General features: G+C 43.8%; 2 protein-coding genes and 1 long non-coding RNA gene across 3 annotated transcripts; 1 reads left to right on the top strand and 2 right to left on the bottom strand.

The window, feature by feature from the left end:
- Positions 1–1,092: 1,092 nt before the first annotated feature.
- On the bottom strand, positions 1,093–5,518 carry FREY1 (Frey regulator of sperm-oocyte fusion 1). The gene is made up of 3 exons (XM_060261408.1): positions 5,431–5,518; positions 2,819–2,895; positions 1,093–1,293 (listed from the first exon to the last, which is right to left on the bottom strand). Exons 1-3 carry the CDS (start codon positions 5,493–5,495, stop codon positions 1,157–1,159), a joined length of 279 nt encoding a protein of 92 aa, XP_060117391.1. The 5' UTR covers positions 5,496–5,518; the 3' UTR covers positions 1,093–1,156.
- A 2,918-nt stretch (positions 5,519–8,436) lies between these two features.
- Positions 8,437–22,127, bottom strand: PEX16 (peroxisomal biogenesis factor 16). Its single transcript, XM_060261407.1, has 11 exons — positions 21,807–22,127; positions 17,966–18,001; positions 15,211–15,287; positions 14,824–14,957; positions 13,155–13,255; positions 12,083–12,163; positions 11,280–11,432; positions 10,919–10,991; positions 10,109–10,228; positions 9,835–9,899; positions 8,437–8,879 (listed from the first exon to the last, which is right to left on the bottom strand). Exons 1-11 carry the CDS (start codon positions 21,940–21,942, stop codon positions 8,821–8,823), a joined length of 1,035 nt encoding a protein of 344 aa, XP_060117390.1. The 5' UTR covers positions 21,943–22,127; the 3' UTR covers positions 8,437–8,820.
- Positions 22,003–23,394, top strand: LOC132588933 (uncharacterized). Its single transcript, XR_009556531.1, has 2 exons — positions 22,003–22,529; positions 22,832–23,394. It is a non-coding gene; the product is annotated as an uncharacterized LOC132588933 (long non-coding RNA).
- Positions 23,395–23,918: the final 524 nt, after the last annotated feature.

The following is a 23,918-nucleotide window of genomic DNA, read 5'->3' as shown; positions in this document are numbered from 1 at the left end:
TTATATGCCATATGGGAAGCTTCCATCTGAGTCTGGCTGTGTGAAATGACTTTGCTGAGGCATAATGAAGCAACTTATTTGTGTGGGTTTTTTCTTTCCTCATGTTGCTTCTGTAGAGGTGAGGGGATCAAGTAGGCTCCCTCCCCCACTGATGCTATACCCACATCTGTGAGAGGGGCTATTATGAGGCAGGCTGTGTGTGTCTTTATATCATTAGGAACAGTGGGGGCATTAGTTTTTTGTTGCAGTGTTGGAACTCTATGCATCTATTTATGTAAAACATAAGTCTGTCTTTCTCCCAGATACTGGGGCCCAAGGATAATAACAAATTTAAAATAATTAGAAAATGCCAGTTAAAATGAAAACTGGAGTTAGCCACCCATTCCCAGCTGTTGGCATTCTGAATCCACCAGATATGTCCTGCAAAAGCTTGTCATGTTGCCACTTTCTGTTTAAAAACTTGCAGAGAATAGAATCCCAAGAACATCCATCAGTTGGGCTGCAAAGCCTTTTGCTTAACTTCTAATCTTTTCTCAAGCCAAACACAAATCATGCCCTGGCAGAGCTGTAGTTAGCAGCTAAGGAGCCATTTCAAAATGCCCTTAAAAGGGCCTTTGGATGCATTCTTCCTAAAGACTCTTGGAGGAAGCAGCCATGATGTATATTCTGCATTTTAGTATCACCACTAATCTGTCCACTAGGAAAACTCAAATAATGCAATGGATTTTGCACAATGGAGGAATTTTCATTTATTTATATTGTATATAAATATAGAATAGAATTTGGAGTTTGGAGGGAGCTGGAAACAAAGGAGGAAAGAGCTGAAGGAGAAGCAGATTTGAATGACAGCAGTACATGAATGTTTGCGACATAGCAACAGCCACAGCCATAGAAGCCCATCTGTAGCCACTACCCTCATGTTTTCAAGGTTTCCTAAGCACTCACTGAATGATGAGAGGAAGTCAGAGCCAAGGACTGTGACTGTAGCACAGGTGCATGGATGAAACAGAGGTGCCACTCAGTAGCCCTGTGCAATAAAGAAGGTTGTGAGAGTGGAAGAGGAATTTCTGCCTGTAGCCGCCCATTCATTTTTATCAAATAGCTGGTGCAAGGCCACTAAAGAGGTGCCATTTGCAGCACCAGTTCCCAGAGCAAATCAAAAGATGTCATCGTAATAATAATCCTCAAAATCGGGCTTATCCCGCTTGCTCTTGTGTGCCTTCTGCAGTTCTTTTGATTCTTTACGAGACAGCCGTGTTCGGAAGATGGGATGCTTTGGTTTAATGCCATAATCTGTAGAAAGATTAATGAATGAAGACTATGAGTAGTCCTGGCAGATCAGAAAAAGAACTTCAGATGTCCAATAGCCTGGAAAGACTAATAAAGGAAACTCAGATACCAATGCCCCTAGCAGGGGCCTCAGGTAGAATGTGAGGTAATGGCTGCCTCAGTCATAAACTGCTTGCATGAATCAAGGGGTTCAGAGTTAGCTGTCTGTATCCTTCCCCCCACCTTGGTCATGGATGCTCTCTACATGCTTACTAGTAAATATGGACCAACCTCTTGTCTCAGATATCCAAGTGAATGGCAATGCTGTTGTTCCCAAGTGCAACAAATACCCCTCTGCTGTCTCTCCTCAGTGCCTTTTCTGTTTTCTAGATTTTAGTTTGCTTCAGTTCTACACTAACCCAGAATCTGAGGCTGAATTGAATTAAGGTACATTTCTTCCTTGATAACTAGTCCTTTAAAAAAGAGGAATCTCATGACAACTTAAAAGATGACAGATGGCTTTTGTGGGCAAAGGCCCACTTATAAGTAAATTTGCTTTAAGGTGCCAAATTACTCCTTGTGGGTTTTGCTGCAACAGACTGACACAGATCTTTTTCACACAGCCTAAGTATTCCGGTATGCCAGCTGGTCAGTTACTGATCAGTAACGGGTTTCTGCTGGCATTTCAGACAGACCCGATTCAGTAACTGGCTGCTACCGGAATACCCTCACCTTTTCACACAGTCCCGCAGCTGTCCCGGTAGTGAGGCATGCCTGAGTCGTTACTAACAAAGAGCAGCTTCTTCCACTTTTCAACCCCTTCTTCCGGGTTGAAATCACTATGGGATGCTGTGTGAAATGTCCAGTATCTAACCCGGGAGCAGTTTTCGCGCCCTTTTTCGCCCGCCGGCACACACGATCTCCGGCTTTTTTTTTTTTTTGGAACGTCGGGCTAAGATCGCTATAGCGCTATAGTGACGTATCACAACAGCATCACCATAGGGATGTCTGGGCTCCATTAAGATGCCAGATATTGCCACCGCTGAAACCTGGTAACTTATCTCAATAGAGCCTAGCCATCTCTATGGTGTTGCTGTTGTGATATGTCGCTATAGCGCTATAGCAATCTTTGCCCGACGTTCCAAAAAAAAAATAATAAGCCGGAGATCACGAGCCGGCAGGCGAAAACAGCTGGCGCTGGTGGAAGCGAGATAAGAGCGGAACAGTGTGAAATGGCTCGCTTCAATCACGGAACCCTATCGGAAAAACAAACATGTGTCTGAAAACTCCCATCCCTGTCTCGGATTACTGCAAGGCGGCACAATACCGACTCCCTTCCGGCTTCCACTGGTAAGTGTGAAAAGGGCCACAGCCATCCATGTGGAATTTGGTTTAAAATAGCTGGCTATGGGATAATGATACTGGAAATCTTTGCCTCATTTCTCCTAGGTGCTGCCGCAGCTGGGCTTATGCATGCATTGCCTCTGATGAAGAAGAACCCTGTTGACAAAACCCTCCACAGGTGGTAGGAGCTGGAATGAATACATGCCATCCTCTAAGCCGAAGTGCTGCTGCTGAAGCTCCAGAGGTGCAGTGAACTCCTCAGGGACAGGTTGACCAGGCTTTCTGTAGAAGAGCACATAATTGAAAAGTGCTATGGCTGATGCCCAAGGCAGGCTTTCCCATTGACTTTTGAGGTGAGAGAATGCCCCTCCCCCCACCGAATTTAATATGATGAATTGTTCTGTTGCAGAATACAAAAGCAAATAGCCTAGAGAGCTGTAATTGGAACATCTTTAATGTCCTCTGCAAATACCAGAGATATTTTCAAGCCCATACATCTCTTCACTAAGTAGTGATGAATTTATTAAGAATTCAATGAAAAAAGTCTGTACAGAAGGGGTAGCCAACGGTAGCTCTCCAGATGTTTTTTTGCCTACAACTCCCATCAGCCCCAGCCATTGGCCATGCTGGCTGGGGCTGATGGGAGTTGTAGGCAAAAAAACATCTGGAGAGCTACCGTTGGCCACCCCTACTATACAGCAGTGATGGCCTTCATTATAATACTTCTGCACTATGACCATTTTGTGACCTCAAAAGATACATATTTACATTAATCATAAAAGTATTATTGGAATCATACCTAGAAATAATAGGTTTCATACTTCAAAGACATTGGGCTAGATCCAGAATATATTTCTGCTAATGGGAAGGGAAGTGTAATTTCTGCCAATTCCTCTTCCTCTGTAGACCCCTAATTTGCCACTTGTGTCATTCCTGAGGGTCCCATCCTACAAAGGTAGCATTTCAGGAAGATCAGTGGGCTGCAGTGGGAATGGAAGAGGTAGGAAAGTTTGAGAAGTGCCTTCCATTAGCAAAAAAACTTAGTTTGGAATGCAATCTATTGTTATAAACAAAATAAATTATATTTCTCCAATACAATCCTGCTAAGGAGACCAGTGAGCAGAAACAGACTTCTGTTAATGTAGCACCTGCTGGGTAGGTAACTAGATATAAATCAGAATGCACACCTAACTGTAGTAGCATACTTTTTACTTTCAGTTGGATGTAAAGTGCTTCCCTAACCATATTTTAAAACAGAGGTGGCCAAACTACGGTTGTTTCACACATTGCGTGGCTCTTGAAGCCCCTGCCATCCATCAGCCAGCTTGGAGAAGGCGTTTGTCTCTTTAAATTACTTTTCCAGGCCAAACCAGCCACTGGCTTGGAGAATGCATTTAAAGTTGCTTTCTTTCCATCTCTCCCTCCCCCATCTATTTGCCTGCCTGCTGCCTTCCAGCTCTAAAACATCTGTTTAATCTGTGTGGCTCTTATGTTAAGCAAGCTTGGACACCCCTGCTTTAGCACCACTAGTTGAGTACAACTTGTGTGTGTACAGTTGGACTTATTCATCCTGAGATTCAACTTTCCTTGGAAATCAAAAGTGCATATCTTTATTCCTATTTCTTCAACATTCTCATTTAAAATTATAACCTCAAAATGCAGATCTCCGTTCTTCAACATTTTATTGGTATTTTTGTTTCATTTTCAATGTGAAACATATCTTCATATTTAAATACTGCTTCAGGAAACTAAGATGTACTTCTTTCTTGCACTTTTCAGTTTTAATGGAACACTTCACATATGTGTATTCCTTGATGAAGAGTGTACAGGCTTGAAATACACTGGATCACTGTAGAACCTTTTAAAAACATTGTTGATAGTGTGTTTGACCAAGAGCCACGCATTCTGAAAATAGATTCACCATTTTTTAAAAAATGAATTCCTATCACCCCACTAATTTAGGTCATTCCTTTTTGTACAGAAACTTTTTCTTCAGATTTGAAGTTCACTAGCTTCTCCTTGGTGAACCTGTTTGTGGTTAACTGGGGGCTATAAAATCCCCAATCTCTGACCTAGGTTCTCCCCAAAGAACAATGAGTTTTAATAGCACACATAATTACGGACTAAACAACTTAAATAAGAATTTGGACATGGAAGATGGGCTGACCCAACCAGATACTATGCCTCTGGAATATTAATTATGGTTGCTTACTTCTGCACAGAGCTCTTCCTCTACCATGTCTCCCAAGCTGTAGTGGTTTTTCAGAGGGTTTCCATACAACACTGTCACACAGATGGAGCAATTCCTTAATGTTTGCTCTCCCACCCACCATGGCCCACCTCAGCACCATCTCCTGTAGGTTACTGTTCTATAAAATTATCTGTAATAAATATATTGCTGTAGTGCTAAAACACTGTACCAGTATACAAATGATCAGTTTTTAAAAAATCTGTGGAATCCTCCCGTGTGAAGGTTGTGTCACTATGAATGAAAACAATTTGCAATGTCAATGATACCAAAATTGGGAATGATCCCCATTCAGAAACCACATAAGTGATATTCACTTCCTATACTGGCATGGGCTCAATTAACTAAGGGATGCCACACTAAGAGGAGATGGCCTGGCCCTACACAGACCAGAAAAGCATGATTCCTAAAACAGAAAGCTGATTTTTGAAGAAGAGGAAACGGTGGGTTTCAAATCAAAGGAGACATCAGGCCTAACTACATTTATGAGTTACAGTCAACAATAGGCTCAATCTTGCATGCCTTCTATACTGGCAAGTGGAAAAATATAACACTAGAGTGGCTGTTACCTCTGCTGACTTGGCACCAGGAGCCCTGACTCTATCAGGAGAAGCAGCAGAAGCAGGAATCCCATCCAGCTAACAGAGCAGAATCCAGTTTAGCTCTGCTGATTCTAAATGGCTCATTAGTGGAACACAGGGCCAGTACCATCACAAAAGAAAGGAATGTGGACAACACTGAATTCTAGGCCACAGGCCTGCGACAGCGGTGGAACTTAGAAACTTCTTTGGGCAACAATGTTTCTTTCACACAATGCAGACAGTTTGCCTTAATTTTCTGGCTAAGCCCCACCCCCATTGCCTTTTTTTAAAAAGGCTTCAATAATATGAGTCTTACACAAATGGCAACAATTGTACTGAGCAGAGTTGATTCATGGGGAGAGAAAATCTATTGCTATATCATCAATTTAGGACTGCAGCATTTTCATTATAAGATAGCTACAAACTGGGCTCTTCAATCTTCGCACTGGAGCTCCTTTTTCTCCTCCCCCTTTTTTTTGCACCTAATCAGCCTGATTTTACATTTAACATTCAATTCCAGGGAATTTAAAAGCTTGAGATCATTATTATTTTAGCTGGTCTTAACTTATATATTAAGAGCCCCGTGGTGCATAGTGTTAAAGCTGCAGTACTGCAGACCGAAGCTCTGCTCATGACCTGAGTTTGATTCTGGCGGAAGCTGGGTTCAGGTAGCCAGCTCAAGGTTGGCTTAGCCTTCCATACTTCCAAGGTCAGTAAAATGAGTACCCAGCTTGCTGGGGGGGAAAGTGTAGATGACTGGGGAAGGCAATGGCCTACCACCCCATAAAAAGTTGCCATGAAAACGTGAAAGCAATGTCACCCGAGTCGGGAACAACTGGTGCTTGCACAGGGGACTTTACCTTTTCAATTTATATATATATATATACAATAATTTTTGTTTTTGTAACAGGCAGAAACTCTACAGGCAAAACTAATATCATAGCACCTGTATGCTCAGAACACTATGCCTGCTGAATTTTTCCTATCTTACATTATCTGTTAAAAGTGTGGATAGGCTATCCAGCTGCCTTCATGCATTGTCCACACACCCAACACCATTTCCCTTGGATCATGTTTCTCGCCTGTGATAGAATGGAATCAACTTATTTCCTCTTTACTGAGCTTGTTTAAATGCCCAGCTACAGTATTGCTAGTCTTCCTTCATTGCGCAAATATCTACTTTAGTAAATGAAAATTTTATAGGAAATGGTATTGCCAGCATGGGTAGTTTTTGTTTTTAGAGGTATTTGTAACAAGCTGAACATTCTCATTCTGTCTCCAGAAACTGTCAAGACGTAAAACTTACTCACAGCAAAACAGTACAGGCAACCTGCCACACACAAATACATTAAAGAGGCCCCAAAGCTTGGTATTGCAACAAATGTGCATTCTCAGGAAGATTAGCAATACTAGACAAAATGCCAGTGTGTAACTGAGTCGGAGGGCACCACAAGAAAGAAGCACCTCATATGCAGCAGCCCACGAAGTTGTTTAAGGCCTTCATTACTTGCTTGGATACTTGCCCACTCTGAATTATCTGCCCTATGCAACAGCTCTGGCCTTTACATTTCATTTGCTGAGAACCTCATGTAATCAACATCAACTAATCCGCCTAGGCCTCTCCCCTGCTTTGCCAGCCCCTCACCAGCCAACACTTGTTCTACAAAGCCACACCAGCCATTAGTGAGGCAGTCTGCAAGCTGTGAAAGTCAATACCCTTGAATGGGAGATGGCAGGAAATTTAGTAGGCCAGAAGAGGAAAAACACCAGCAGCCTCAAATCCTGATATGCTAGGCTCCAGCCGACACACATATGGACTACTGGAGCCAAGCCAAGTCAGAGTACCCAATAGCATTTCTGCCTGTCTGAGCTGGCCAAAGGGGCACTCAGTTCCTTGCCAACTGAAGCGGTGTTGTATATGTATGCCTTGGATCTGCTGGTTGATGACAAAGTAACCTAGTCTTTTAGACAGGAAGGGTTTTGAGTATGCAGCCAGAGTAGCAATGGCTTAATATCTTTGAACATACCTTTTAATACTATGCTTAGTCCTAGAATATAGAACCAAAAAAAGAGATAAAGGGCCTTGAAAGATGTATACAGCACCTCCACTGACCTATGGTCCTTCTAAAATTTTTCATGAGTTGAGGCCAGGCTGTCGATCCATTTACTTCAATATTCTCTACCTCAACTGGTCTACTGCAGGAGGCTGTCCTTGAAGATAACACAAACTGCAGTGCAGAATGAAGCAGCTAGATTGTTGACCAGGGTTGTTTTGACCATGTCATCCCAAGTTTATGATCAACACATTGGCTGTCAACTTGCTTGTACATTCAGTTCAATGAATGTGACAATGCCCAGGTTCCCTCAGATCTATGGGATGGCCTCCATCCACATGTGCCTACAAGGCAGCTCGTTATCAAGCCAAGGATTCTTTACAGTTCTTCCACTCACAGTGGTGAAAACTGTTTCTGCTCCTGCTCTCAGTGGATGCTCCTGTCTTATGGAATGGGCTTTCTGAGGCCCCTCGCCTTGTGGACGTTTTGGAGGCTCTGTTTCTCAGAGCTTTTCTGACATGCTTTTGGTAGCCTATAAGTGGAGGTTAGTCATCATGATCAGGTAAAACAGCTTGCTCATTTTATGTGAATTTGTTTGACAGGAGATATTAGCTGGTTTTAATGACGTATGCAGCTTTGATGGGGAGAAAAGTGGGATATAAATATTTTAAATGAAGAAATATAGTCTCAACTGGCAGCACTTACCCAGAGGTCAAGCAGGGGAATCTACAACATCTGCTAGTAGAGATCCTTTTAAATGGAAATGCAAGATACTTTTTATGCTCTAAGAATAGAGTAACCCTGAAGAGACAGCCCTGGTCCCCCCACCCCACCCCTTACATGCCTGTCTGAGATAGGGGGGGGAGTACTTCTGGGTGTCCAATTGCCTGGCTTGGAAGCAAGGAGGTAAACACCTGGCAAATGAGGAGACCAGACCAACTAGCCCAAAAGCACTGCCGACTCCCGGCTTTATTAACGTGCAGCCATACAAAATGTGTACAAAAAGGGTCCCCCCACCAGCTCTGAAATCAGTTACATCAGAATGGAAAGGGGGATAGCATAGCTTCTTTAAGTCCCACATTGTGTGGAGTTCACAGTTTACAAGAAGATACTTTTAAGAGAGAGAAAAAGATAGAGAGATCAGAAGAGCCCTTCCTCTTCCCTGTACAATAATCTCTGTAATCATTGGCATGAGATGCAAAAAGACATAATTTATTTTGTAGGTCCCCATAGCTGGCTCCCTCTGCATAAAGGAAGCCTGTCACTGCAAGATTCTGCTCTTGACCTGAGCCAGCCCAGCTCCAGCCTCCACAATTATGCCAGGTCAACCCCAGTTGTAGAAATAAATCTTCTGCCAGGCTGGCAAGTAATCCATCAGTGGCCCTGAAATGGGGAAAAAAAGAGTTAGCATAGACCAGGGGTGGCCATTGGCCATGCTGGCTGGGGCTGATGGGAGTTGTAGGCAAAAAACATCTGGAGAGCTACTGTTGGCCACCCCTGGCATAGACAATAAGGAAGGCCTTAAACATATGTGTTAACTACCCTTCCTCCATATTTCTGTGCTCAGGCATAGGAATTGCTGCTGGACCATGGTTAAGGGGAAAAAAGACCACCTTCCGCTAGTTAAAAACCTTGTCAATATAGCTTAGCATTGCTCAGTCCCTAAGCAATCAGTCCCCCTTGATGAGATCTCGCTTTCCAAGAAGAGTGGTTTGAAGAAGGAGAACTGCAGCTGCAAAAAACTGCACAGCCAGCATGGCGTGTAGTGCTTAGAGCATCAGATTAGGATCTGGGAGACCTGAGATCAAATCCCCACTCTGCCATGGAAGCTTGCTGGGTGACCGTGGGACAGTCACTCTAAGCCACTTTAGGTCCCCATTGAGGGGGAAAGTGGGGGTGTATACAAATAAATTCTGTTAGTCAGCACACAGTCATCCACTGCTAACCCTCCTGATGATAGAACTTTATGTAATAATGGAAAATAATAACTTTACATAATAATGGCAATGCCAGCAAAAGCTGCATTAAGGTTACCAGTCATTTTCTCCAACCAATGCCAAAAGAAATGGCTTAAATTCCTCCAAATTATTGTAACTTGCTTAGGTAGCAAACCTACACACAAATGACATTTAAAAAAAATGATATTTCATATTTCCAAGTGCCAGCAGTTTTCTGGTGCCTGGAATTTTCCAGCCCCATCTCTAGTCATATATTTCAACCAAACCATATTTAAATACATGGCAATGTGAAGGTTTCTTTAAAATGAACATGCACATTTGACCCAAGGCTGGAAAAGAATCCTCTCCTATGGCTTCCAGTACAGTAACCAACTACTTACGTGTGACTAAGCCAACTCCAGGGACATAATCCGCCAGCAGGCGCAGCAGAAAGAGGATCCTGCCCCTAAGGAAAGAAGACAAAACAGGTTCATGGAGATGAAATCCTGTCAAACTGGAAAGAGTCCCCTGCAACCCAGTGGCAGCCAAAATCTTTCAAAATGATGAATGCTCACAAGTCACAGGTTCCAAGTGCTCAGAGCACCCAGCTCCTCCAGAAATCACATATAGTTCTCTTTAGAGAGAGTGTGCTGAAACCAGCCTAAGCATCCTTACTCTGAGTATCTGTCATAGAAGGGAGATCTCAGCAGGTAGTACAGCAGCAAGATAGTCCGACGCCTCAGCTCCATGCGTTCACGCTTGTTCAGCTCTTTCATGTCACTCAGTAAACTCAAGCTGAAGAAGGACAAGCACAGAGTCACAAAGGAGCAGCCTCATTCTTCTAAGAGAGGAAACCTCACCCCCTTGCCCAATAATTAATTTCTAACATGAGAACTGCTAGGCCTCAAGCCAGCCCGGGAGCAAAGCTTTCTGGTGCAAAAGCACTTCCCTGTAGTGCTAGTCAAATCATACTACTGGTAAGAACTGCACATATATCAAATGCAGCAGTGGGGGAGGAAAACTCATTGGCAGCACAACCAGGCATCACCCACCACCTCTTGGATCATTCCTTTAGACAAGTACCTCGACACATCACATGTGAGAGGCTGGTGCTGCAAGGTTTCAAGAAAGCAAAACACTGGAATGCCATGATGTGGCAACTCGAACTTGAATAAACAAATTACGTCCCACCCACAAGGGGCTAGTATTACTATTATGTTCCAACATTGAACCCTGGCAGCAAAAACAGATTCCTTCATGGTTCAGGACAACCTCAGGAATCTAGTGTGTGTAGAAAAACTATCAGACAGGCCCATCCATTGCAAAAGATGACACCCCCCACCCTTATTTCCCCAGTTACTTACAGTAATGCTGTCTCTCCCCTTTTCAGTGGTGAACAAATACACCAGTTATTTCTGCTCATTGTGCTACAACATAATGGGAAAAAAGAGCTGAGATACTGAAGTCCTTTTTCTCCAAACTGACCTTGTGATATCCAAGAATCCTGACAGGAGCCAGGGTTTCCATGACCTCTGTCCCCAAAGCCCTAAAGTTAGTACTAAGAACAAAGATTAAGGAATGAACAGGAATGAGAATTGCTAAGCCTGTGAGAGCAGAATGGCTCTCCAAGCCTAAAGAGGTTAAAGCAGCTATTATGCTGTGTCAGCATAACAGGAGAGGGCAACAGGAGATCTTCCTGCCCACTGACTGACGCAAAGGCTGAAGCTAGCCTGACAGTCATGCCCATTTAACATGAAAGCCTGTGATGCTGTATATTGAGGCATTAGCTCTCTCTAGTGGCATACAGGATACACTACAAGGTCCATTGGAAGCCAGAGCAGGATACAGTGCAGCAGCGGCCGGGTGACATAAATAGATTCCGCGATGGTTTCCTGGAAGCTCAAAGGGGTTGGAGGCTGGTCCATCTCCATGACTCTTTGGTTCTGCTTCTCCTCCCGTTGCTGAGGTGCTCCCCAGTGTCTGGAGTGCATGGATGGGGCTGAAACCAAAACAACTGGTTTTGTATGGAGGGCAAGCACACTTTGCACGGGCAACAAGACAGTATGGTGTATGTGGCTACAGTGTCAAATTAAGATCTGAGAGACCCAAGCTCAAATCCCCACTCTGTTGTGGTAGCTTGCTAGGTGATCTGGGAACAGTCACATTCTCTCACAGGGTTGTTATTGTGATGATAAAACAGAGGAGGAAAGATTTCAGGTTTTCACGGCTGGTAACATCATTAGGGTTTGTAGAATCTTTCGGGCTCAAGTGCCGTGTTCTACAGTAGAACACGCCACTTGAGCCCAAAAGATTCTACAAACCCTAAGAGGAGGAAAGACTGGTCAGCCATTCTGGGTGCCTGTTGAGGGGGAAAGCTGGGTACATACACCCATTGAGAATACACACATTCATAAAGTCTGTGATCCAACACACAATTTTCCACCATCCAAAAACTACCATGGGTCCCCATTGGGGAGAAAGGCAGGGTGTAAGTGAAGTAAAAAAATAAATAAACCTGCTTGTCCAGGCTGCGTATGATACTAGCACAGCTACAGAAACACAGTTTTTACCTTTGTAGTTCAGCAAAGCATATTACAGTTATTCTTACCCTATGCAAAAGACAGAAGACAGCCTCAGGAAAATACTTACTGCTTTCAAGGCACCTCATGACACGGCTAGAGCGCTTCCCCACATATATCTGCTCCTTGTCAGTTGAGTTGCCCTCTGTGTCTGTCAGGAGACAGGCGCATTAGACCAAAGACTAGGCTTGGGGTGAAACCCTCCCTGTAGCTTTTACTTTGCTCAAGATAAGACATCCATTCACCTGTCAAGAAGAGTCAATGCATGGGCCTGGGAAGAGTAAATGAAGTCTCTACTAAAGGAGCAAGACACTTTTCTCCCAGCCTACTGACAACCCTAATTATGCTCCCAAAAAGATATACCAGGGTAGATCCAGCCACTCTAATCAGAAAAGTGTGAAGCTTTCCTCTTACCTAAAGAGTCTTTCTACAACAGAAGAACAAGCTAAGTTGAAGGAAGGCTTCAAGCTTTACTGAGGTCAATGGGTACATCCACCCACTGAGAATCCCATCCACTCTTGATCATCAAAGAGGGATGACAGGTTCCACAGAGCCTGTGAGGCAGTGTGGGGCAGAGCGATCAGCCTCTGGAGTGGTGCAATGTAAAGGCAAGGCAGGGCACAGTTCCACACTAAGGGATGTGGTAGGGGGGGTCTGTAGAAGGCAGTACGAATCCTCTGTATTTTGGGCCCATAGTAGAGTCCAGCAGCTGTACCACTCAGGCTGCAAGGACTCATACAGTTCAGAAATCCCTTGTATATGACCTGTCATAGCTATGGCTTCATAAGCCTCCTCCAGCTCCTCTTTGCTGCTGTGACCACAAACTAACAGTTGAAATCACAGATCACTTCCAAGTAGCTCTGTTTTCTTATTAGATGCATCCTTTCAGGTTTCAGTCCAATAATGACTATGAGCAGTAAATCAGTTGAACTGGATGCTAACAGAGCAATACAAGGGAAAACTAGAGCTTTTCTGTTGATTAAATTACTTTTAAAAACCCACTATTAAAGACTGTTACTCAAAAAGGGTTCCTCCCCCTTGAAGCTAACAGATACAAACATCATTCAGCTGAGCTGCGTCCAAAACTTCCTTCTGTCCCTCCCTCACCAAAACGATTGCAGTCTGTGATGCATGTGACTCACCTCTCTGCTGCAATGACTGTCTCCTGTCCAGTGGCATGATGGGAGGAGATGTCTGGATGCCAGCCCTGTACCAGAGCAACAACAGCAGGCGCAGGATGGCTCTGTGGGTTAGAGAGCAAATTGTGAGCTGAAAGCATCAGGCTTGCACTGGAAGTGGCAGTTTCACAGTCAAGATGCTGGAAAAATACACAGCTGCACTTCACTGCAACAGACAAATCATACAAGCTTTGCATTTGTGACCTAGCTTAGAAAGGACCAAATGTCCTGTCATGCTATTGGTCTTCCTCTGAACTCATTCACACCATCCCCAGGGCCAAAATAAGGACATTCAAAGCCTCCAGAACCACAAAGGAAGTGAATGACAGAACTCCTAACTATAATCGGTAGATGAGAAGGTAAAGAGCAACAAAGCCTGAGCGAAGAATACGCTGGATGGGAGTGGACAAAGCTCAGAACAGCTGTGGGGCTTACAATGCCTGAGACAAGTCCTGTCAGGCAAGGGGTGAAGCTCCAGCCCAAAGGAATATCCTAAGACCCCAGAGCACCTTAACAGGTACCCTCCCCCACAATCTTTATCATGGAAATGTAACTTTACAGACCTTCAAATAGGAGGCTTGTGGAGTGGGGTTTTTTTTTTTTTACAACCAGCTCTTCCATAGCTCTTGTCATTCATTATAAGAACATAAGAGAAGCCATGTTGGATGAGGCCAATGGCCCATCCAGTCCAACACTGTGCGTCACAAAGCGGCCAATGTGTGTGTGTGTGCATATATATATATATATATATATATATATATATATATATATATATATATATATATATATATATATATATATATATACACACACACACACACACACTTATACATATACACACACACACATATATATACACTGGCTAATTAGCCACTGATGGACCTCTGCTCCTTATTTTCATCCAATCCCCCCTTAAAGCTGGCTATACCTGTAGCCGCCACAACGTCCTGTGGCAGTGAATTCCACATGTTAATCACCCTTTGGGTGAAGAAGTACTTCCTTTTATCCGTTTTAACCTGACTGCTCAGCAATTTCATTGAATGCCCACGAGTTCTTGTATTGTGAGAAAGGGAGAAAAGTACTTCTTTCTCTACTTTCTCCATCCCATGCATAATCTTGTAAACCTCTATCATGTCACCCCGCAGTCGACGTTTCTGCAAGCTAAAGAGCCCCAAGCGTTTTAACCTTTCTTCATAGGGAAAGTGTTCCAAACCTTTAATCATTCTAGGTTGCCCTTTTCTGGACTTTTTCCAATGCTATATCCTTTTTGAGGTCCGGTGACCAGAATTGTACACAGTACTCCAAATGAGACCACACCATCGATTTATACAGGGGCATTATGATACTGGCTGATTTGTTTTCAATTCCCTTCCTAATAATTCCCAGCATGGCATTGGCCTTTTTTATTGCAAACGCACACTGTCTTGACATTTTCAGTGAGTTATCTACCACGACCCCAAGATCTCTCTCTTGGTCAGTCTCTGCCAGTTCACACCCCATCAACTTGTATTTGTAGCTGGGATTCCTGCCCCTAATGTGCATTACTGTGCACTTGGCCACACTGAACCTCATCTGCTACGTTGATGCTCATTCATTATGCAACATCTCCCTCTTTCCCCCATTGAATACTTACTTGGCAAGCTGGATGAGGACAATGATGGCCCATCGGCCAGTCTCTCCCCACACCTTGGCAGCCCCCATCTCTGCAAAGACTTCCATGCACTCGAGGACGCTCAGCCATGTCAGCAGCTTCTGCTGGGGAAATGACTGCAAAGCAAAACACAGGAGAGGAGTCATGAGAGAAGTCTGAGCTGGCTTCCATTCATTTCTCTCTCAAATCATGACATAGTGAGTCTTCTGGGGGGCCCCAAAAAGTAACAAGCCAAGATCCTTCCACACAAGGCCAACCAACATAACAGCCTGGCATCCAAGTAAATGTCAACCCATTCAAATGATCACTTGACAAGAAGAGATACAGGCCACCATCACCTCACTCCTCTAGCTGAGAGGGGATTCTTACCACAGGAAGGGACTGGTGCAACTCCTTCCGAAGGATCCAGTCATTCAGCAACACCAGTAAGTTGGAGGCAGCATACACTAAGAGAGAAGGTGAAAGACAGATGCAAAATTACTGCTGTTTGTAAACTGGAAAATAAACCACACACACCTACACCTGATCACAACCTTTTCTCTTTCAAAAGGAACAATCATTCTAGAAGATCACTCCTCACTGCTATCTCCTTTCCTATTTCATCAGTAGCAAGAGGTTGACAACTGCCTGGGCCATCCTCCTCAGTCCGAGGTAGAGAAACAGAAAGCTAGGCCAGGTTATTTTGCCTTGGAATGAGCCCTTACTTTATGCCCTCAATTTTATCAACCAGCACAGCACTGCAGAATGGCTGTATACTGCTCATATTCTCAACAGCTTTGTTCTACAGCAAACTATGAGCCCCAAGCAAACATTCAGGTCTTATAAAGCGGTATGGAGACTGCAAAATAAAACAAAAACTGACAGAGACAAAGCAGATCAGGAATAGCCAATAATGATAAGGACTATGGATCTGACTATCATCTGCATACTGCATTACCAGCTACTGCTTGGCAAACATCTGGGCAAATTGATTAGAAATAATGGCAGGATGTACTATGGCAATAAAACATCTGAATTAAGAGTCATGTCTTTAAAAGTATTAGAAGACTTGGAGAAAAGCCTTAGTGCACTCATTTCAAAGTCTTATTCCAACACAGTTACATGACGTTCAGCCATAAACAACAGAATGAAGGAATGTAGGGATCTGAAAGTTTGTAACAGACCAAGAAACAAGAGATCCCGGGACCACTGTGCAATGCACCCAAGCCAGACCACGGCCTTGTGGCACTTTTTAAAGAACTACAATTGCTTTTAAAATGGCTGCAGTTGCTACAGGATGGACCTGTGGCCACCATAACATTTAGTTTGGCTCTAAGGGAGAGACATGATAGAGGTCTATAAAATTATCCATTTTCTGCAGCCTATGCACAGAGAGAATTTCTTTCTCCCTCTCTCTTAATACTAGAACTCTGGACACCCAAAAGGTGATGGACAGGAGATTGAGTGTGGAGAAAAAGAAGTACTTCTTCACTCAGGATGTGATTGGATTGAGGAATATGTTGTCGCAAGATCTTGTGACAGCCACTAGCTAGTTGGTTTTAAAATGGGATCAGACAAGTGCACAGAGGGCAAGATTACCAATGGTTATTAGTGATGACTAAATGGAACGTCCATGCTTAGAGGCTAAGATACCAACGCAGAGAGCCAAAACTGGGCAGACTGTAGCCTCTGGGCCTGGCACAAAGGCCTTTCTAGGGAACCTGGTTGTCCAGTATGTGTTGTCGGATGCTGTATTCAATCGGACCAATTCAGCACAATTGCTCTTACATCTTTATATTCCTCAAGCAGTTATTCAGGAGACTGCGCCATAATTCTCAACTGTTTACACATATTTATGCAATTTCTTATGCAGATCTTCACATTCAAGGAAGACAAAGTGAGATATCTTAAAGTTCTGTTCTGCTCTGTTTTTTAGACAGGAAGTAATTGTTGGGATATGGCAAGGTCTAAATTTTAGTCATTATAGAGTTAACACACTTGGTATGATTGTAGTAGCAACTTGACCTGGAAGTACAACCTGGCTAGGAGCTGATCCTGTGTGTTAACTGTTGTGTTTGATAAACTGATTGGGTGGTTTTGATTTACTGATTGGCTGTTTTTGGTTGGCTAATGAATTCAGTTTCTTCCTGTTAAGGTTGCAAAAAAGAGGTTAATTGCTTATTAGCCTCACCTTCCCATCTATTACCTTTGAAACTGTTGCAGCCACCACCCTTGTTTTATGTAAGCCTACCTTCTAGGCTAAATATATAGTTTTAGCATTTTTGTTATTTTCTGAGGACCATCCCAATGTTTCCCTCTTCCTACTACACTTAAATAAAGAGTTTCATTTTAAAATAATGATCCATCATCTCCATGTCTTATTTACCCAACAACAAACAGTGGTCCTACTTGGGGATCATTCTTCATCTTTCAAAAAAGAATCCTTACTCCTGCAACTTCTCTTTAACTCCTATCTCAATGACAACATCAACTTGTTAAGGCTTTCTTTAGTTAAAGCAGCTGTTTCATGCGACCAAGAGCTTAGCTGCTCAGGAAAGAATGCACAAGGGTTTTCTGTGTATCATACTTACAACAATACTTACCAGAAGTCATACACACACACTGAGCTTCATGGGAAAGCATGTGTCTTGTTCCAGGCCAAGGCCAAAATTACACTTACTTCAAACCTTTAGCAGCCACTAAATAATCCTGGCTATGCATAGAATCATAGAGTTGAAAGGTACCTCCAGGGTCATCTAGTCCAACCCTTGCACAATGCAGGAAATTCACAAATACCTCCCCCTGCATTAGACTTTTACATTTTCTTTCTCCTTAGGAAAACAGATACATGCCTAACTCACCTGATAATGCCCAACAGCATCTACATAAGAGAGACTGGGGGCTATACAGCCAGTGCAGTGTACTGAGACTACGGCCTGGAAGACCAAGGTTCAAATTTCTGTTCTGCCACAGAAGTCTGATGGGTGCTCTAGGATCAATCAAATACTCTTAGCCCTAACAGGATTGTTGTGAGGATAAAATATAGGAGAGAACAATTTAGGCCACTTTGGGTCTGCACTGAGAAGAAATGTGAGGTATAAATGAAGTAAATAAACACAGAGCTAAATTCTGCAGCCTTACTTACCAAGCTCAGAAAGTTCATGAGAGTCAGAGAACCGACCTAGAAAATAAGCATAGGCAAAGTATTAGCCACTATTCCATAATATTCTAAAAACACTTAAGCAGTATTTCTGAGGGAAATCACCCCAGAGTTCTGAATCCCATTAGTGATTCAAGAGAGCTAATGTAGACCCATCATTGAGAAGAGACCTTTCTCTGGGGTCTTCTTCCTTAATTGGAATCTTTTTGCCATAGCTTTCTTGAAAAGAAATCCCAAGTAGGAAGAAGAGAAGAGCTGGTTTTATACCCTGCCCTACACTACCTGAAGGAGTCTCAGACTGCCTTACAATCACCTTCCATTCTTCTCCCCACAACTGACACCTTGTGAGCTAACTGGGGCTGAGAGAGTTCTGAGAGAGCAGTGACTGACCCAAGGTCAGGGCCAGCGTATTTCAGTAGGCCAGGTAGACAGGCGCCTAGGGCACTACCCGGGCTCAAGGTTGGCCGGTGGGTGTCCCATCCCCACGTGCATCCTGCCACTCCAGTGCCCCTTCCCTGCTGCCACCCACCTCTCCGCCACCCTCCTCCACCTTGCCATCTACCTGCAGGCAGGTGGGCAGCAGGTGTACTCAGAGATGCTTGGAGCCAGGCTCTGAGCACCCCCGAGTGCATCCGCCGACCCCGCTAAGCATGCTCAGATGCACTCAGTGCCATGCTGCCTGCCACCACCACGCTCATTCTCACCGCCACAGGAACAGCGATGGCCAGGGGCCTAGGGCACCAGAAACCCTAGTGCCAGCCTTGCCCAAGGTCTGCCAGCTGGGTTCATCTGGAGGAGTGGGAAACCAAATTCAGTTCTCCAGATTAAAGTCTGCCGCTCTCAACCACTACACCAAGCTGGTTCTCAGCTATTGATAGCTATTGGGACCAGTGTGACAGTTATTGGAACCATCAGTCTAATAATACAATAAAAATAGATCAAATACAGTTTTTCCTGATTAATTACTAGCAAATTGTTTCTTATTTTATTTATTTAAACCTTTTCTATGTCACTTTTCCACCCAATTTAGAGTCCCCACAATGGCAAACATTAAAACATTTCAAAAATCAAAAATACACAGATAATTGAGATAATTAAATAAAACATATAAACCCATAAACATATAAAACCACACAAAGAGAAGGGAGAGCTAATAAGTGTTAGTGAGGGAACACCAAATAATAGAAAAATTTTCACCTGCTGACTGAAGACAATGATAGAGGGAGAAAAATGAATCTCCCTGGGGAGAGAGTTCCAAAGTTTCACCACCATAACAAAAAAAAAAGCCCATTCTTGGGTTGCTAGCTATCTAGCCTCAGCTGGTAGGGCACCTGAAGCAGAGCCTCCAAAGATGACTGGAGTAGTTAGGTAGGTTCATATGGGAGAAGGTGGTCCTTCAGGTATGCTAGCCTCAAGTCATATAAAGCTTTAAAGATCAATACCAGCCCCTTGTTAAATATATTTTTGTGACCAGAATCATGGCTAACATGGACAAGGTGGCAGCTATTATCTGGTTCTATAAACTGAAAGAGCTAGAGAAGGCCTAATATGGCTTGAAACAAGTCCCTGCCAGGGGAGGGCTGGATCTGATATTAATGAGGCCTTGTTGGGCCAGGCCATGTCAGGTTGGGCCAGGCCAGGCAATGTGTATACCTATTTAAGGTTAAGGAGCAGAGACAAACTTTATAAAGGACACAGACAAACACAATTTAAAAACAAACAAAGCATGCTTAAAACATTAGCATTCGTTGGTCTTAAAGGTGCTTTTTTTGTATTTCTCCTATGGGATCCAGGGAACTGGGCAAAGGACATTCTGGCTCTTTCCTTCCTTCCCCAACAGGGGGAGGAGCCTCTGCCAATAGAAGGAAGAGAGACTTGGCTCAGTAGCTCTGCTGTGCAATTGAGAGAGCCTGGAAAAACAAGCTCTGCCTTCCCCCCTTCATCCCCAAGGGAGGAAGTTCAGCCAATGGAAAAATAGAGGTTTTGCTCTGTAACTCCTGTGCAATTGAGCAAACCTTGCAAAGCAAGCCATTATGCAGAAGGAAGCAGATGACAGCCAGTTGCTTGAGGGCCTGGCAGGAGTCTTCTGAGGGCCTGATTCAGCCCTTGGGCCACATGTTTGACACCCTTGATTATACAATGTGAAAGAAAAACTCCTAATTGGAAGATGGTTTGTATTGTAACATATTATATCACACTACTTTGAAACCATCAGATCCTGAACCATGCAAGGATATTAAGGATCCTAAACCTCTAAGTCATAAGATCAGAGTACAGGACTTCTTATGGTCCAGAAAATGGTTAAGGAACAAGCAGCAGAGGATCAGAAAATAGTTTTGCTGTGGATGGAAATAAGCACCAGGGATCCCTAAGGATCTACATTGGAGGTGATGCCATTTAACTTACTCAGTTTTGCTATGGATGGAAATAAGTACCAGGGTTCCTCAAGGATCTATATTGGAGGTGGCGCCATTTAACATACTAATGAGAAAGGCCAAGTTTACAAATGACACTGAATTACTAAAGAATGGAGAAAGCACAAGGGAACTGTGAAGGATCTCTTCAGACTGCTGAATGAACAACAAAATTGGCAAGTAAGGTGCAATGTAAGTAAATGTACATTTCACACTTGCTGGTGGCAACAGAACTGAGGCTAACCAGGAACGGGATCATTGAGAGTTATGATACATCAAGACACTGAAGCAGACAAAATTCTTTGTTATTACTCAGAAAACAATTCAGAATAGACCAGCAATTTTATGTAACTCCTACACCATTTCATAAATTGCTGGTGTTGCATGATTTAGAATATTACATAAGCTTATATTACAAAGAAAACTTGTATAGCTGTAAAAAGTATAAACAAAAAGATCAGGAGGTTCTGAATCCCAAAACAGGCTAATTTATTTTGGTCTTTTAAAGTTTTTTGGGGGAGGGGAACCAAAGAGGTCCACCATAAGAGGTTTACAAAATTATGAATGGTGTGGAGACAGTAGGCAGAGAAATGTTTCAGCCTGTTGTATAACACCAAAATATCACAGTCATGCCATAAAAATCAACTGGCATTTTCAGAATTGGGAAAAGATATCATGCACAGCTTGTTATACAAGTTATAAGGATGTTAAGTAATTTAGATAGGTTTAAGTTTAGATAGTTAAGAACTTATTAACCATGATAGTTAATTGCAACCACCATGTTTACAGGCAGTATACTTCTGATGCTGAGAACAAAAAACTGAGGGAGAGCTATTGACTTCATCCAGCTCTTGCTCAATTTTGCTCTCCGTACCAGAGCAGTACTCCAAATGAGAAAGAAAATGCAATGTTTAATCCGGATTCTTCAAACTGGCATCCGAAATATTAAATTTCCTCAGATTCGCCTTTAATTCTGCAGACGCTTAACTCCTAGGTTATTCTGCGCTTGTAGGGGGAGGGGGTGACAACTGGCTTACAGAAACACTGGGAGAAGATCGGCTCCCGAGAAAGGCTTGTAAACAAAAGATAGCTGCAAACTCATGGCTGTGATCCTACAGCCAGAGAGAATTATCCCTTCCGTTTTGGGTCGCTATCTTTTTTCTTGGCAGGATTCCCGTGCATTTAATAACTGCAAAACTGCAGAAATTCGGCAGGTGATTCTGCCAGGTATCTCTCACCAGCCGGACTTCCACATGACACGCAGCTGTCAGATACACAGGACCCCCAGCGGGGAGGGGGGATACTGTCACATGGCAATGTGCGCGGCAGAGAAGGCGAGGCAACAGAGCCGGCTCGGATTCCGGAGTCTACCGCCTCTCCTTTTCCCAGGCTCTTGCCCCGTCCCCCAGTACCTGGCAGCAGGTAAGAGAGGCCGCGCACGGTGCTTTCCAGCTGGGCAGTAGCCGCCGGATGCTGCTTCACGTACTCTTGATAGCGGTGGCACAGGTGCCGCAGCCTCCCTACCGGCCCCTGCACCAATCCAGCCATGGCTGCCCAGGGGGAGAGACTCGCGCGCCACGGAGCGCCGCGCACGGCCCTTCTCTCTCCCCAGAAAGTCCCACTGGCCACGCGCTTCCGGCCGCGCGCAGACACACTCGCGCCCACTCACTTCCGCGCCTGCGCAAATCGTTTGACAAGAGGCAACCTCCGTGAGAACCAAGCTAATCGAGCGCCGAGCAAAATGAGCGAGAGAGAGAATTAATGGAAGATGGAATGGATCAGGCGAGCCGGCGCCGACTGAGGAGGAGGAGGAGATTTTAAGGGGCTGAGAGGCGGCGTGAGTAGTGCGTGCGTTTGTGTGCGGAGTCGCGTGTGTTTTCTCGCTAGTTGTCGCTACAGAGCCCTGGCGGTTCGCGCGCTCCTCAGGGGAATGCTGTGTGGGACTCCCCGCTGGTCCCCTCGGGGGCTGGGCTGCGGGCGAAGTCTGTTGCTGCTGCTAGCTACAAATGCTTGGTCAGTGGGGAAGACAAGGGCAGCGATGGTGCCGGGTGGAAGACAACTGCTGCTGCTTGGTCGTTGCCGGAGCGGATGTCGCAGCGCCGCTCCCCGACCGGCCTTATCTCTGGGGGCTGCAGGTGACAAATGCTCTGGACTCGTATTTTGGTGACATGCCAGGGCGGTAGTCTTGAACAGACAAACAAAAGGGGGTGGGGGAGGCAGAATGGGAAGGATGCCACCTCCCTCTGTATGGCCTGGAGGGAATCCTCTAGTCCCGAAAAGAAGGATGCCTTCCTTCTCTACCTTAAAAAAAATAAAATCCCGCAGCATCCAGAGCGCCGTTTGGTGGCGCCGTGTATTAAATTAGTAAAGCCTAAAGGTAATAGTTCCCTTGTTTATTGTATTCCCAAACCGTCTTTCCTTCGCGTTGTGTGTTTAGGTATCTACGGCTGCAGTCTTCGATGCATTTACGTGCAAGTTGATCTCGTCGAAAATCAATAAGTCTAAATTTGTTTGACTCGGGCTGCAGAGCACTGCTTCGTTCCCTTCTCCAATGGTTAATTTCTTAAAAAGAGCGAACAAGATTTAAACTTGCTTGGGACCTCTCTCCTGGTCTTCTATGTGGCGATGAGATGAGGGCGAGAGTTCCTAAGTAATGAATGATCTCAGAGAGAGAAAGAGATAATCCCGTCTTCCCACATTCCATGGTTCAACTCACAGGTGCAGAGGTAGTCCTGCTTCAAATGAACTGGAAACTTGATAAAGGACCAGGAATTCTAACTTAGTCAAAGAAAATACCGCATATGATGTCTGATGGAAAATAAACACTTGGCTTGCTCTAATAACAAATATTGAATATTGTAGCACCTTAAAGACAAGAAATTTATTGAACCGTGTTTGACAGGCCACTTATTCAAGTTCCTAATTTTTAAATTTTGTAATCTGCCTTGAGTCTCTGCCTGAATAGTGGATTATAAATAAAGTAAATACTAAGTGATTTCATGTTTTGGCTAATGCTATTGTCAATTATTTTATTGCATTTTATTTTATTGTTTGTTTTTGTCTTTGCAGAATTCTTATCACTATGCACTGCCATGTAGATAAATATTTCAAATCTGTAGAAAAGTTGGTGACCCTGATATGCAAAGCTCAAAAGTATACAAGAAAAGCACAATTAAAAAAAAACATGTGATTCCTTTTATTAAGAGCAACTGAATAACATAAAACTGTGTGTAAGCTTTTGAATTTTCTAGAATTTATCAGGCTGGATGTTTTTTAAAAAAATGGGGCAGGGGAATAATCTTTCAGGCCATGATCGTTAAAGCCTCTTGTAATCCTGTTTGCAAGTTATAATTGGTGATAACACAGACTACTTAACTACAGGTGCTTAACATCTATAGGGTACTGTGTACACAGTTACTGTAGTCTAAGTCTGTTAAAATCAGTGGGTTTGGATTGGTATAACTGCACTAAAATGGCAGCATCTGGAAACTTGGAAGTCAGTATAAGGGATTTTAAAGTGAAGT

Source organism: Heteronotia binoei, chromosome 21, assembly GCF_032191835.1.
Source record: "Heteronotia binoei isolate CCM8104 ecotype False Entrance Well chromosome 21, APGP_CSIRO_Hbin_v1, whole genome shotgun sequence".
In the NCBI taxonomy this organism is placed as follows: domain Eukaryota; kingdom Metazoa; phylum Chordata; class Lepidosauria; order Squamata; family Gekkonidae; genus Heteronotia; species Heteronotia binoei.
This window is presented reverse-complemented; position numbering and strand designations above follow the sequence as displayed.

Bases quoted from the DNA above. Each gene is read 5' to 3' on its own strand.
- FREY1 (XM_060261408.1), bottom strand. From the start codon at position 5,495: ATGGGATTCCTGCTTCTGCTGCTTCTCCTGATAGAGTCAGGGCTCCTG. The intron at 2,896-5,430 runs GTAACAGCCACT...GCTCTTCTACAG, and splicing joins CTGGTGCCAAGTCAGCAGAG to AAAGCCTGGTCAACCTGTCC. The intron at 1,294-2,818 runs GCATGTATTCAT...ATCTTTCTACAG, and splicing joins GCACTTCGGCTTAGAGGATG to ATTATGGCATTAAACCAAAG.
- PEX16 (XM_060261407.1), bottom strand. From the start codon at position 21,942: ATGGCTGGATTGGTGCAGGGGCCGGTAGGGAGGCTGCGGCACCTGTGC. The intron at 12,164-13,154 runs GTGAGTCACATG...GTCTCCTGACAG, and splicing joins ACAGTCATTGCAGCAGAGAG to ACACAGAGGGCAACTCAACT. The intron at 10,992-11,279 runs GTATCCTGCTCT...CTTTGTTCTTAG, and splicing joins CACCCGGCCGCTGCTGCACT to TACTAACTTTAGGGCTTTGG.